This window comes from Tetrahymena thermophila, assembly GCF_000189635.1.
Source record: "Tetrahymena thermophila SB210 genomic scaffold scf_8254607, whole genome shotgun sequence".
Lineage (NCBI taxonomy): Eukaryota > Ciliophora > Oligohymenophorea > Hymenostomatida > Tetrahymenidae > Tetrahymena > Tetrahymena thermophila.
Genome location: NW_002476377.1, coordinates 523,218 through 539,652, shown reverse-complemented (window position 1 = coordinate 539,652; position 16,435 = coordinate 523,218). Strand labels below are relative to the sequence as shown.

Below are 16,435 nucleotides of genomic sequence, written 5' to 3'. Positions count from 1 at the left end.
AACTAACCATAATATTAAAAATAGAGTGAGTTCCTATCAGAAAATAATATACCCTTTCTAAGATTTCCTTCCTTAAACTTATTTCTGATGTATATCTGACATAAATAAATACATAAATAGTAAACATCCTTTTAAGTTTTACTTTACTCAAATTAGACTAAAATATTTCTTATAAAAAAATTATTAATTTTTTATTTCTTTCTGTCTATTTTCTATATTACTGGAATATAAAAAGTTACTGCTTTATTTCAAAAATATGTGATAGAAAATTTATTCATTAAACAGTATCTGATTACTAAATATTTGATTAAAGAAACACTATGACCAAAGTTTAATATTGCCTTGCAATTTAATTAATTCTTGACAAAATTATTTTTATTTTTTATTTAGTTGAGCTTTTACTCAAACAAACTAAAAACTCAAAGATGTAGAAAAGAAATTGCCATATAAAAAAATTAAAATACTTACATTTTTAATAAATAAACTCATGAAATATTGCTAAAATTTTACTTCTTACAAATATATTTTATATAAATTATTGTATATTTTTTGTAAAATTTATACATTTTTTATTTAAATTCAAATATAATTTCTAAGATAATTGGATACTTCTAAAAATTTATCTGAGCTGATTCCCAAAAACTCGTTTAATTCATTAATTTATTTTTTATATTTATCAGAGTAGGGAAGAGTCTGAGCATTTAAATTATCCACTGAATATGTTTTTTTGTAAGTGTTGAAAGTGAAATTGAAATGATATTTTTCTAAATTAGATGTGCTTAAAGTTGATTATTTAATAGTATTCAGCTAAACATTAAGGAAAACACCTATCTTACCTTCTTCAGGATTTTGTAATTTAGGTTTTATCTAATTTGATTTTTCAGAAATCTAATTTGCTGTTTTGATTTCTCTATTTTTACTCAGTTTATCATAGAGATGAGCATCTTCTAAAGAATACTCATCATCTGGTTTTTATTTTTTAAAAACACTGTTAGTGCTCTATCTAATTTCATTTGTAGGAGAAATGCATATTGCAGAATAATTTTGATTAATTCCAAAGTAAGATCCATCTTCTATTTTAACTATATACATTATAACATCCATTTCTACTTTGTATTATTATAGAAAGCTCTCTTATAAAGCTTTATCATATTATAAATTGAAAATACTCTCTTGTACATCTTCTAACAAAAATTTAAAGTTTTCAGTTAGCTCCAACCCGAATTTTTTCATACTTTACTAATCTTCTTTTGCTTTTATAAAAGTGCTCATTTCTTCAATTTTAGTCTTTTTGTTTGTTTCCAAATACAATATTTCCTTAACAATTTTCTGATACTTATAATTAAACTTCATTTTTTGCTATCCTCTGTTATTTATCTATATGTGGTTTAAAAAATAATTAAATTTATTTATAAAAAATTCTTCAAAAATTAAAAAAAATTTTTTAATGAATTTACTTTGAGATTATAAAGCCTGATTCGAGTGCCTTCTTTCAAAGAGTCATAAAGATCATGAGTGACTGAATGAATATTGATATAAACCCAAGGTTGCTCATCTATCTTAAATGTTTCGTCATAATAGCTTAACGAATCTACTACCAAAACTGTAAAACCTAATTACTTTCCACCATCCATACCCTCATCTTCCATTTATTTAGGATTGCAGAAGGAGACCTTGACATTTCCTGCCTCATAGCAAAGAGGATATTTTTTGACAATAAAAACATCTACTGATTATATTGTGTCACCTCCACAAGGTTTAATGGATTTCAAAGAACGAGGGAAATATTTTTACAAAGCATTGCTGCAGATTCCTAATTTAGAGTTTGCTGGAGCCTTGATTATGTTATTATAAAATATTTCATATACATTTTAATAGAGTATATTTTATTTCGGATTGATCATATTTTCTAAGTTGCCGACACTAGGTTTTGCTAGGTTATTGACATACATCTTCATACCAATATATATCTTATTTCTTTTAATTAAGTCAAGCTAAAGAATTTTATTATTTTGTTGATAAAGATCATTGGAAATAACATGCTTATGATCTAAGACCACTACGAAAAAACTATACCAACCATCTGATAGTTCAAGAACATAGCATCCGTACTGATTTACTTTTGTAATGTTAGCTACTATTAATACCATATTAAGAGATTTTACTGCATCTTGTTCTTAAATTTATTTTAAGATAGATCTTTTGCATGCATACACTTCTGAATATAATCTGTACTCTAACTCATAATAAATATTTTCAACTGTTAGCTTTTTATTAACTGGACAGTAATCCAAATTATTTTCATAGCAAGATAATTTCCAAACAACTTATCTAAAGTGATTTCTGACCCATTTTTCTTCCAAAGTTTTTTCTTTTTGCTGCAATTTGGCAAAAAAGTTTAAGTAGTTTAAGAATCCTTTTTAAAGTTTATTTTTATTGTATTCAAGTACATCATCAGCTTCTTTTGTCTTTTTTGGAGCATTTTCTTCTTCAACAGGCTCTGTTGAAGGAATAGGCAGAGAGCAAAAGCACTCAATACGCTAAGTAAATGAATTTTCTTAAAAATTTAACAGATTGTCTAAGTTGTTTCTAAGACAATTGCACATAGTCGAATAATACAAGCATTAATTTATATCTTTAGCCATATTCTGAATGATTCCTGTCTAATTATCATTTTCAATTTCCATCTAATTTTTTTTTGGTTTAAGTTCATCATATCTAATAAAGTTAGAATTCGCTATCTATGAATCATAGTTGTACTTCATTTAAATTAAAGGATTGTTGAGGTATTAGTGATTTAAAGCAATTTGTATTTGCTTCATGGAACTACTTAAGTTAGATTTTTTAGATGAGCTATTAAAGAGCTATCTTTTATATGAGGTGTTACCATCCTCATCTTCTTCATCTATAAATGAGTACCTGTTGCCTTGCTTCAATGTGTCTTTACTTTTTTTAGCCTAATCTTTACTGATGCTCTCATTAATTCTTTCTATACTTTGTGGCTTAAACTTTTTGCTTAAGGTAGAGGATTTACCACTTTTCTATTTAATTAAAATGTATACAATTAAATATTTAAATATAAAAACAATTTTTTTACCTGTCCTGATTTTTCTACAGAGTCTTTAGCAAAAAGAAATGAGTTAGCTGACTCCTCAGAATTAAGCAATCCTCTTTTATAATTTGCCTTTCTCTCTATCTTAGTAGATTTAATATTAGGCGTTTCTTTAGCAATAGGTGTTGTCTTTGAAGAATCTACGACTTTTACTTACCTGAATGGCTTTGGATGACTTCTTTTTGGTTCAGGCTTTTTAATTTATCTTATAAAGCGAGAAAATGCATCATCGTCATCCCCATCATCCTCTTAAATTACATCTGACTTTGATGATTTTTGAAAGCCTGAATTAAAGGAAGACTCGCTGTTTTAGAATCTACTATTAGAATTAAATCTATCTTTATTGTCTGATTTGGTTTAAGGGGTATTTTTAAATCCATTTGAAAAAGAATAAGAATCCTTCATACCTGACCCTGAGATAGGTTTTATTTTATTTTATTAGTCTACTTTAAGCATTTTATTTCCAAATTCTTTTTATAGCTATTATTATTGATGTTCTTCGTCATCATCTATATTCATCTTTCTTTTAGGAACTCTGCTACCTTAGACTGATGATTTGCTAAAATTAGAATCGTTGTCTTTTAATGAAAAAGATTATTCAAATTGCATTAGTTTAGATGGATCAACTTTAATTTCTTTATTTCCTTTAGCTATTTTAAATCCACCAAAGGATGCATCCGATTTATTTGAAAAAAAGTCTTCATATTTTTTTGAATCGTCAAATTCATCGTTATCTGAATATTATTTTTCTATTTTAGAATTGGCATTTTTCTATTCTTTTGTATCATCTGAATCAAAATGCTTTGAGATCTGTTCCAATAATTTCTCATTTACCTCTAAATTCTTCTTATTATTAGCAGTTTTAAATCCAAAGAATCCACCAGCATCACTACTTGTTTTATTTGAGAAAAAATCATCATAATTAGTTTATTCTTCAGTATCAATTTTATTTTATTTTGGTGATATTTTTTTTTCATGCTTTTTATCATCTTCTTCATATATTTTAGTTAGTTATTTAAGTATTTTTTCATCTACCTCAAGTTTTTTATTGCTTTTAGCAGTTTTAAATCCAAAGAATCCATTGTTGTTATCCCCAGCGGTGTTAAAAAAGTCATTGTAATCTTATGATTTCTATTCTTTTTTCTTGTTATCTTCTTTAATTTGATTTTACTAAGGTGGTTATTGAACATTTTTGTCATTCTTATCAAATATCTTTGTTAATTACTCAATGACTTTTTCATCTACTTCTAACTTTCTATTATTTTTAGCTGTTTTGAATCCAATAAATTCTTCTTAATTTTCATTCTTTTATTTATTAAAAAATTCATCATAGTTATTTGTAGAGTATTAATCTTATGCATCTCCATCTTCTTAATTCAGCTCTTCTAGTAAATTTTTTAAATTTGATTTTTCTTTTAATGTAGGAATAATATTTTAATTTGCTTTGTTAAATCCGTTTAACATTTTTTAGTCATTTTAAACAGATTTAGGCTTAGTAAATCCAAATTCTACATTTGTTGTCACTTTTGCTGATTTGAATGATTGGAATTCAACTTTGCTGTCTTCAGATGATTTTTAAACAACTGCCTATCCTTCTAACTCAGATTTTTTATTGTTGAATTCTTCTTAAAACGAATCTTATTCAGCTTCTTCATCATTCATATCCTCAAATAAACCTACAAATTTAGAAAATTTTTCATCTTTTTATACCTTCGAAGATATTTTAAATCCATTAACAAATTAATCTTATAAAATATTAGATTTATTTTTAGTTTCTTATTATTATTTTACATACAAATTTTCAGAATCTTCTTTATTTTTTATTGAAGGCTTCTCAAAATTTACTTTTGCACTTTAAAATGTGTTTTTAAAGTTAACATTAGAATTAGAATTTTGCTTTTTAAAGGTGAATCCAATATCTTCATTTTATTGTATTTATTAATTGAAATTATTTTAGCTGTTTATTTAAGCAACTTATCCTTCTAATTCTGATTTATTATTTAAAAATTCATCTTACTCATCTTCTTCATCATTCATGTCTTCAAATAATCCAACAAATTTTGAAAACTTTTCATCTTTTTATATTTTAGAAGATATATTAAATCCACTTACGAATGTATCATGTAAAACATTAGTTTTATTTTTTGTTTCTTGTTATTTATTAACTTATTAGTTCTCAGTATTAACTACATCAAGTCCAACCCTAGAACTCTAAAATGAATTAGTGAAACCATTACTAAATGTTGGTTTTGTAAAATTAAATCCAATTTAATCATTTTAAACTACACATTATTGTTTAGTTTTATTCAAAGCAATGCTACCTTCATCAAAGGAATTCTATTTAACAATTTATATATCAGGTATAGATTATTAATTATTAAATTATTCATCATATTCATCTTCGTCATTAATATCTTCAAACAAACCAACAAATTTGGAAAATTTATCATTTTTTTAGACTTTCTAAGATATTTTAAATCCATTAACAAAATTATCTTGTAAAATATTAGGTTAATTTTTTTTTCTTTCTTACTCAATTTTAAGTTAATGTTCTGAGATTTAATTGTTTTTTTTAGGTAATTGAGGTTTCTCAAAAGTTCCTTTATTACTTTACAATTCTTATTTGATACTAAAATTTTTAAAAGAGGGGTCTTCAATAATTTTTTAGCCTTTTTCGGTTTGGTTCTATTAAATTGATGAGTTTTCTTATGAACTTTCATCAAATTCTTCAAATTAAATAGTAAATTTCTAAAAATTTTAATTTTATTTTTAAGGAACAGAGAAATTAATTTGTTCGTTTTAGAATAGATTTTTCCTTTTATTTTGATCAATCAAAATAGCACCATTAGTTTATGCAATCTTTCCCTCATTTTTTTTTACCTTAGCAAAGGAAAACTAAGCTTAATCTTAAAATTATAAATCATTTTTTTTCTTTTAAAAAAATTTCTCATTTTAAAATGGATCTGGTAGACCATTATCATAATTATTATTATTTGTATCAATTGTGCTTTTATTTACCTAGCTTGGCTATTACTTAGTATTATTGTTTTAATTAAATATTTGCTATGCTCTCTTAATGAAAGAATTCCTTGAATTTTCAGATTCACTACTTGATTCTTATAAATTGTTGAAATATGTGAGTTGTTAATTTGAATTTTCAGAATTATTCAAATTCAAAAAACCTATTCTAGATTAATTACTACTTTAATCGATAATCCTGCATTTTTCAGATAAACTTATTTACATACCATTTTATTCCTCATCTTTGAATATGCTTTTAGATTCTTAAAATTGAACATTTGTATTACTTTTTTGATTATGTTAACTAAATTCGTCATCTGAAATAGATTAGCGGTCGTAATTAGAATTATCGATTTCTATTTCTATTTCTTCAGCTAGAATATTATCATCAAAATTTTAATGGTCAAAATCTTTAAGATGAGGTTTAACTTCAATTAACATTTTTTAGTTCTCTACTAAGTTAAGTAGAGATTAAGTTTTTATCATTTGGCCTTCTTGAGTGATATTAACTATCCCCTTTTCTTCTGATTATTATTTTAAAGGAATATTGTTGATATTAATTTGTAAGTGATTGATTGAGTTTATTTAATTATTATCAATTGATTACTATTTCTGCTAATTAAAAATGTTATTAATTTTAATACTTTAATTATTTTCTTGTGAATTTGCTTGATTTTATCTAATTTTTTCAGATTCAGCTGCAAAAGGTATTAAAGAACTATTTAATTAATAAGCCAAATGGTTGTTTTAAGCAGATTATTAATTATTGTTTTATTATTTTAATTCTTTCTCGCCCTAAATTGAGATGTTTCTGTCTATGTTAAAATCATTCCTAATTATATCTGTTTAATTATTAAATTCTTATTTTTTTTCCGCCAAAACAGACTTATTAGTAAAAATGTGAGAGTTTTTTTTGGATTACTATAAATCTTCCTCGTCACTTTAATCTTAATCATCAGGAGAGAGCTGCTTTTTTTCAGAACTAAAATATTAAAATTTAAAAAAATCTTTCTACTGAAGCTTTTCAGCAATAACCTATTAAGAAACAGAGTTTTATCCTCTTAGCTTTTCTATCTCTATTTGATTAATATTATTATATCTATTGCCTATTAAATTAGATTAACTTTCAACTGAATAAGATTATATCAAATTCTTTTCGATTAAAGCATTATCATTGTTTTTGTGATTTGAACAATCTGACTCTGAATCAAAATAATCATTGACAGTAGCTTTTTATGTTTATTTTGGAGGAGTACTCGCTAAAAACATATCTATTTTGTATAATAACTATTTGAACTTTGAAAATACCTTTAATTAATTAATTTTTGTTTGTATTTAATAAATTGAATCTCGATACTTCTTCTTTATACTATTCTTTCTTTGTTAGCATTCAACTCTCTCTTTTTTTAATTTAATAAGAAAATCATATAAAGAAAAATATTTTGGCAAAATATTTTCTTCTTATTCTAAAGCAATAGATATGTATAAATATTTGCTTAAAAATAGAAAAAAAGGTATTTTATTGCAGATAAAATGTTGCAATCAAAGAAAGCATATTAAATTTTAAAATAATTAAAGCAAATTACATAAAGTTAGTTATATTGTTAAAAGAAACATTTTCCATTATTTATTGATTATAAACATATCAGAATAGCGCGGGAAATAAAAATATAATTAAACAGAATTATAATTTGCAATTAAGCCCTCTTTTTGCCAATAATTTCAAATTAATTGAATCTTAATTAATTCATTCATTTTTTTAAATATTTTTAAATAGTTCAGTCAGTTTAAGTAGAAGTATTTAAATTATAACAAATGTTTAATATCAAAGAATTATTTTATCTAGTCTTAGAAAAAAATATAAGCTTTTTGATGATTTTTTTTTATTTTATATTTTTAAATAATAATTATTTACTTTTAAAATATTTTTATTTTTCATTCAATAATTATATTTTAAGTATTAACTTTAAGAAGATTTTATATAAAAATTTGTTTCAATAGAACAATATTATTTTTTTTAGTTCTAAGAATTTAAATAAAAAATCTTTATCCATCCAAATAATATATTTAAAAAGAAAAATTAAAATTATTTTTTACAAATGTTTTAAATACAATTAAATAATTTTACTTTTTAAAAATTAAAAGTGATAAAAATAAATTAAAATAATTAGCTCATTTTATTTAAAAAGAAAATTTTTATTTGATAAAATATTTCATATATTTGCTCCTTTTAAAATAAGTAATATGGAAATGTTTTTTATTTATGAGAGTTGATAGCTATTTTAATAAATGACTTTAAAAATAATAAACTAATATTTATTTTCTTTTTTATTAAAGTAATATTATTGTTGTTAGAATAAATAAAATATTTTGAAATTAGATAAATATATCATTAATAAATTACATGGCTATTTAATTTTCTAATATATTATTTTAATTTTATATACAAAAGCAAACAAAAATTTAAAAATATTATTTATAAATTAATTGTTAAATAAATGTAATTAATTTATTTTATTATGTTATTTAATACATTTAAAAGCTAAATTTTTATTAATAGCTTGAGTTAGCAAATTATTGAATTATCATATAGATAGATTCTTATTTCATTTTTAATTCAAATTCTGTAAAGTATCTAAATTCAACTTGGTGTTTCTAGTGGAAATGGCTTTTATCAAACTCAGCTTTTTTTACAAATTTATGTTATTAATTAATTAGTAAGCATATTAATTTCCAAATTATTTTTCAACTCTCTATTTATTTTATTTGAAGTAATATCTAGGGAAAGGACTCAAATTTTAATCAAAATTGCTTAGTTTTTTGGTTTCAAATATCTGCGATTAATTGTAAATAGAGGTTATTGGAGCTAGCTTTTTATAGACTAATTAGTGAAGTTGGTTATCTTTACTAATTTAATTTTAGTTAATGAAACTATATAATTTCGCTTTTTCTTAGTTAACTGGTTTGTGAAATAGCTTATCAAGCTCTTTTTATTAAGGAAAAAAGTGGATTTTATGTAAGCATAGTTCGCTTTTGTTTTAAATTTTTGGTAGCTTGCATAAAATTTGGTGATTATTGCTGATGTTCAGAGATTAAGTGGAATTAATATTATGACAGTTTTAGCTCTCACATTTATCCTAAGGAGTATCTGTAGAAGAACAAGTAGACAGCTAAGACAAAGCTCTTTATCCCTTATTCGATATTGGGGAATGCCCTTTGACGTTTAACATTAAATTTTGCTACAGAACTTTGAATCTATTTTGCTTTTGCATACTCTCATTTTATTGTTGTATTAATTGTTAACTTAGAGATAAATCTCCTTTAAAGTCTTTGCGTAAAGAAGCTGAAATCGTCAAATCTAAAGACTCATTTATTTAAGTACTTAGGTGATCTTTATTAAATGAGGTTTAACTATTTTGTTTACTGATTTCTGGAGATATAGCAAATATTTATTTTAATGATTTATTTAATGGATTTTTAGCTTTTTAATTTGAAGGAATATTCTTGGTTTCCATTTATATATATACTTTATGCTCTAATATGTTCTATTTAATCAAAGGTACTTTTTTACAATCTTTTCTACTTATTTTAATTATAAGCTATATTTATATTTAAAAACCATTCATTTACATTTATATATTCGAGTGTGTGTTATAAAACTTTATGGTACATAATTTATTACCATAAAAAAATTGATTATGAGTATAAATTATTGTGTATTAATGAGTCATATCATTAATCTAAGCAAAAATTTAATGAAAACCAGGATTATATTTTATAAATTTAATCTATATTATTGTATAAATAGCTCAATATCAAAAATAAATAAACCAAAAAAATATAGATAGACTTAATATGAAATTAAATGAAAATAGTTCATAAATTATTTAAATAGTAACCTTTAAAGAAAAAATATAAAAAATAAAAAAACATGATAGATTAATTAATTATCTAAATATTAAAACCTAAAAACATTATTTTACATTATTATAAAATATATTTTGAAAAAAATTAGAAATTAAGTGATTACAGTTTGTAAACTATTTAAATAGTTGTCCTAAAAAAAATAAATAAAACAACTAATTAATTAATTATGCTCATAAACATTTTTTATAAAATATACTTTGAAAAAAATTAGAAATTAAATGAATGCAGTTTGTAAACTATTTAAATAGTTGTCCTGAAAAAATAAATAAAACTACTAATTAATTATGCTTAAAAGCATTTATTATAAAATATATTTTGAAAAAAATTAGAAATTAAATGAATACAGTTTGTAAACTATTTTAAATAGTAGTAATGAAAAAATAAATAAAACAACTAATTAATTAATTATGCTTAAATGCATTTATTATAAAGTATGTTTTGAAAAAAATTAGAAATTAAATGAATACAGTTTGTAAACTATTTAATAGTAGTCCTGAAAAAATAAATAAAACAACTAATTAATTAATTATGCTTAAAGACATTATTTTACATTTATAATTCAACTAAAATATTAAATTTTACATTTAATTTATATTTAAATTGAAATTAAATGCAGATAATTTATAAACTATTAAAATAATATCCTTGAAAATAATTTAATTATAATAAAAAGTATGTAAAATTAGCTAATAAATTAGGCTTAAAAACATAATTTCACATTTAGAACTTTAAAATATTAAATTTTAAAAAACTTATTTTAAAAAAATAAATTTTTACTTTTTAATTTTATTTTGAAACAAAATTAATTGAACATTTATTGATAAAATATATAAATAAATAATTTAGTGAATATTAATTTCGAATATTTTTGATAATAAAAAAAGCCAGTTAATCAATCAGTTAATCACTCAAATCATGAAAATCTAACTATTGTTTTAGAAATTAATTTAATCATCCTTTTTTTATTTTAAATATTCAATAATTTGTATTGGGTTATAATCTTCATCTCTGCAGATTTAGTATAAACTACCTAAAAATATTTTTAATGCAAATTTTGATAAATTAGTATAGTAAGATTAAATATAAATAAATGCTTACTGCTTATGTCTTTGACATTTTCAAACAATTCTTTTCTAAATCTATCAAAATATTCAGTATTTTGTATTTCTTATATTGAGCAATTTAGCTTTTCTATTTTGTCTTTTATATTAAACATTATGTAAGAGTAAAAGTTTTAGTCTTGAGGGAATCCCTCTTAATAGTAATAGTTCTAAATGTCTTATCTGAGTTTCTAATTTTTTTATTTGAAAAAGTTTAAATAAAAATCCTTGATTTATATACAAATAAATTAAATTACTTGCTTATTTTCCATTAAAGAAAGAATTAGCTTCCTTCTCATATTAATTATGAAAAGTTCCTTTTCTAATGTGTAAATATTATTTTCTTCTATTTCCATTTCCTGCTCATGAGGGTTGTGCTCTTCAACCATCATATAAGGGTAAAAATTTGGGTACTAATAATTAGCTAAATTCATGCCATTTGATTAAATAAACATCATATCTTAAAATTCTAACTTCTCTTGAGAAAAAGTTTATCTCAAAACTGGATTAGAATGCTAGCTGAATTCTAAAGGCGAAATCTAGTTATTCTATGGCTGTAACTAATCTATTTTCTTTTAAAGCTACAAAAAATAAATTATTTTAAATAAAAATAAAACGGTTTTGCTAATATTTACTTCATCCACTTCCATATACACCTTGTCTAAGATTTTTTTATATTCGAATTTTTCATTTTTGCTTTATTTACTTAAAAGTTAGCTCCATAAACTAAAAGCATTTTGAATATTCTGATGCTTCCATTTATTTATAAGAGTAAACAACCTAAAATAGGGCTTTATTTAATTCATTTTATTATATGTTTTATCTATTTTTTACTAATATCTCTATCCAAACAAGGCCTTTATTTAAAAAATTAAAATATAAATTATTGAATAAGATAAAAAATAAATTACTTATTCTTTGATGATTGCTTTGTCTATTTACTTTTACAAATCACTTCTTTTTTAAATTGAAATTTATTTATGAACATTTCTTTATTCGTTCTGAATAGATTAGTTTTCATTTTAATTTTAAGTAATTTCATTTTGTCTTCCTATGCTGAGCTACTTACATAATTTATTAAAAGCTATTATTTTTAACTCCTGTAGTTTATTTCTTAAAAGTATATTTATAATTCTTGTCACTTGTTCAACATGTTGTTGGCTCTATTTATTATTTATTATACATGAAATATATTGTACTTATTTATAAACATATTTCTATTATTTTACTCTCTAGTTTTTTTGGTTATTTTAAGATACCAAAAGAATTTAATAATAAGCAGTACTTATCTTTTTCAGAATTTGAAAATTGACAATTCTTCTAAAAACCTAAACAAAAGAATAAATTTAGAATATAGAGGCAGCAACTAAAATTTACTTCTAAATTTCCTAACTAGGATTATTGATATTACTTATTAATTGTTTTTTTAAAAAAATCTAATGAGTTTTAGTTCTAAAACTTCCATTTTTAAAAAAATTTAGATAGTTTAAGTCTTTGATTGTTTACTAATTTTGATAGTATTCCTTATAATTTATTTTGCTTTTCTCTTTCTTAACTCAAATAATTCTTGATGCTTTCATTTACTTTTATATAACTAGGTTTTAATCTATTAATTTAATGCTTATATTCCACTATTTCAGACAATTTCTATAAAACCTTCTCCTTTTTTGAAAAATTCAGTTTAGAATATTATTATATATTAACCAAACCTTCTAATAAAGCTTTATGTGATAATCTCTTAATTAAAAGAAATATTCTTCTCACACACTACTATTTAATCAGCTGATTAACATCTTTTCTATCCTAATTTAATAATAAAATAATTTTAAACTGCGCAAATGCTTTTAAATAACGAATACATTCATCCTAATTAGAAATAATAGCTATAAATTTTACTACTAATTAATGATACTAATATTTATTGATTATTTATTTAATTATAAAGAAATATTGCTTGTAAATAATTATCACATATTAATTTTAAATTTTTAATAAAGATTTTTTTTATTTAAATAATTTTTATAATTTCTACTTTGCATTATGTTGAAAAACCCTTTATTATTCTTTAAAAAGAATAATTATTTCATAAAAAATAATTTATTTATTACTAATTTGAATACAAAATTATTAATTATTATATTAGAGTATGTATCAAAAACCAACCTAAATCATTTTTTTGTATTCTAATATTTTTATAATAATTTATTAATTTATTTATTATAAATAAAAAGTTGTTTAAAGTTTTATTTATTTTATACTCTTCTTTTGTATATTTTGATTAAAAACCAGAAAATAACTTTAATAAATTCATGTAAATCATAATAATATTTGAAAATAGGATTTAAAGCTATGAGATTATTTACACACCATAAAATTTAATTATTTTTTTGGTTATAAAGATTGATAATATCATAATAATATTTTATGGTTCAATAAAAAATAAATATTTATTTATTTCATGTGGCTCATTAGTTAGTTATTAATATAATCTTAATTCTTTTTTAATAATATTTTAAACTGAGAATACATTAAATATTTGAATAAAATAATCTGATTAAAAATAATAGCTAGCTATAAATTTTACTACTATTTAATTTTGTTAATATCGATTGATTCTTTATTTAATTACAAAAGAATATGTTTGTAAATAAATATAGCATATTAATTTAAATTTAAAAATATTTCTTTTATTTAAAATAATCAATTACTACTTTATATTTTTTGAAAAATCATTTATTGCTATTAAAAAATTAGTATTTATTTTTTATATTTTGAAATAAAAATTAGATATATGAATTATATTATTAGAAAACAGGCTTTAAATGTTTAGATCAAACAATTCACCATAAAATGTAGGGATTTTACAAATAAATATTTATAATTTCATATTAATTTTTTATGGTTAAATAAAAAACGAATGATAGCTTTGTATGATTAATAAGTTGTCATAATCTCTAATCATTTTTTATAATATAAAATAACAAGAAACTAATTTTTGATTTTTTTTAAATATTTAATAACTGATCAAGCTTTATCATAAATAAAAGTTATAAACGTATTAAAAAATTTTAATTAATAAAAACTTAAATTTTAAATTTACAAAAAATGATTTATTCATTATTCAAGTAATTACTTACTGTTAAAGTTAGAAGGTTTTATAGGTTTATGATAATTTCAATGAAATTTTGTTATGTGATAGCTTCCAATAATGATATAAGATAGCTAGAATAATCTAAAATAAAAACTCCAAAAACTTGCTATCACAAATTTTTGTGAGTGACAAAAGATTAATAAGGGTGGGGAGGGAGTCAAAATTTTTTTTCCTTAGAATTAAAATTGCAGCCACCAAGCTTAGAGTTCTATGCTATGAAATGGGATATTATCTGTCAATTTTTTTACCCACCCCTGTTAAAGATATCTTTAAATGATTAAAGTTACTTTTGGGCTTTTATAATTATGTTAGATGATAATTTTGTTAAATATATAGATTATTATAATAAACTATAAAAATAATTAAATAAAAAATTTATTTTTATATTTCACAGTAATCTTTAATTTAAAAATGTTTGCATATCTAAGTATTTAAAATTTACAGTCTCTTGTCTAATTCTTATTTTGTAAAAGATTATAAATTAAGTTAAAATTTTCATTTTTTAGCAAACTTATTTTTTTTATGAGCAATAAACTTTAAAAAATGTTTTTTGGTATTGCTAATAAAGATTTAAAATAAATAAAATTTTAAAATAGAAACAATTACAAAAACTAACACATAATTTCGTATTTTTACAGAATTATGACTTAATTAAATGTTCGAAGAGATTTCTGTTCCTTTTTACTGAACTTAATAATATATGTTATTTAATTAGATTATTTTAAGGTTTTTTATTTACTTGAAGAAATGGTAGTTAATATAATAATTTTAAAAATTAGTTTTATTATTTATTTAAATACAAGAAATTGAGTTTAAAAAATTATAAAAAAAACAATTTTATTAAAGTAGTTTCTTCACTACTTAATAATGTATTTTTTTCCACGATTATTATTGCAATTATGATTAAAAATTTTTGTTTAGCATATGATTACATTTAAATAATTATTTAATTATATAATTAATAAATTTTTAATAAAAAATTGTTACAATTAATCTAATTGTAAAAATTAATTTCAGATTTGATTATCTTTCATCGATAGCTCTAATTAGAAAAATTACCTACCCATTCCTATAAATCTTATTCATTAAAATAACATTTGTAATATCTAATTCTTTTACATAAAATAATTTATAATTAAAAGTAAATAAGTAATTTAAAATACTGCTAATTTTTCAGCTATATTATACATATATGGAGTCTTTTATTCTAAACTATTAAGAAATAAGTTTATTTAAATAATTATAGTTGAATTTTTATCAAACATTATTGAGGATATGAATGAAAATAGTATTAAAAGTATATTTTTGTAAAAAACTATCTGTTAAATGTATGAATTAAAAATTCTGAGTAACTATAATAAAATTTATTGGAGCTAGTTTATTTTAGCTGTTTATTACCACAAAAAATGACAAAATATTGTAATTAAAAATATCAAATAAAAAATACTGATCAATATGAAATTTGTTTAAATCAAATCATCAAAGTAAGCAGCATTTAATAGTCTCTTGTAATTAATTACTGTAATTTCAGTATCTTATTTTTACTAATTAAAGCTATACTAAAAAGTGATTTTTGTATTACTTTATGCTTAAATTACATACATTATGAATAAAAATGACTGTTTAGTTTAAAGCTTAGGAGTTATTTTGAAATACATTAAATATGGATATTAAATAGTTCATAAGATATTTTAGTGTATTCCTATTTAAATAAATACTATTTGATAAATTCTAACAATAATTACAGTGCAATCTAAGAAATTAGCTAATTTAAAAGATAAGTATCTTTGGATTTGTAATCTCCTTTTTATAGCACTAAACCTTAATATTAATTACATCTTAATAAGCGGTTTTAACCAAATTTAATTTGACCATAAATTTTTAAGTAACAATATACATTAAATTTGAGAGTTAAAAAACAATCTTAAATGCTGAAGATTTCAAATATTTAAAAAACATTTTAAGCTGAAGTCTTTAAAAAAGTAGTATTTTTAGTAAAACATTCAAGAAGAACTAGATATGAATTGGTTTTAATTAGATCTTAAATGCTTGAATATCATATGAATTTAAATAATTAATCAACCAGATTTTAGCTTAATGAAAAATACAAATTTAGTTTTCTAT

The 16,435-nt window shown here is 21.3% G+C and overlaps 3 protein-coding genes across 3 annotated transcripts; all 3 read right to left on the bottom strand. All coding sequences in view use genetic code 6, as the record gives it.

The window, feature by feature from the left end:
- Positions 1-579: 579 nt before the first annotated feature.
- On the bottom strand, positions 580-7,402 carry TTHERM_00437260 (BRCA2, oligonucleotide/oligosaccharide-binding domain 1 protein; the record flags this gene model as incomplete). The annotated part of the gene is made up of 3 exons (XM_001017722.1): positions 580-1,377; positions 1,458-3,041; positions 3,098-7,402. 3 exons carry the CDS (start codon positions 7,400-7,402, stop codon positions 580-582), a joined length of 6,687 nt encoding a protein of 2,228 aa, XP_001017722.1.
- Positions 7,403-8,739: 1,337 nt separating this feature from the next.
- TTHERM_00437270 (hypothetical protein) lies at positions 8,740-9,648 on the bottom strand (the record flags this gene model as incomplete). Its single annotated transcript, XM_001017723.3, has 1 exon — positions 8,740-9,648. The coding sequence occupies one exon, from the start codon at positions 9,646-9,648 to the stop codon at positions 8,740-8,742; it is 909 nt and encodes a 302-aa protein (XP_001017723.3).
- Positions 9,649-10,871: 1,223 nt separating this feature from the next.
- On the bottom strand, positions 10,872-13,090 carry TTHERM_00437280 (hypothetical protein). The gene is made up of 8 exons (XM_001017724.2): positions 13,020-13,090; positions 12,538-12,963; positions 12,390-12,488; positions 12,072-12,323; positions 11,796-12,017; positions 11,418-11,741; positions 11,159-11,351; positions 10,872-11,090 (listed from the first exon to the last, which is right to left on the bottom strand). Exons 1-8 carry the CDS (start codon positions 13,023-13,025, stop codon positions 10,969-10,971), a joined length of 1,644 nt encoding a protein of 547 aa, XP_001017724.2. The 5' UTR covers positions 13,026-13,090; the 3' UTR covers positions 10,872-10,968.
- Between the last annotated feature and the right edge of the window lie 3,345 nt (positions 13,091-16,435).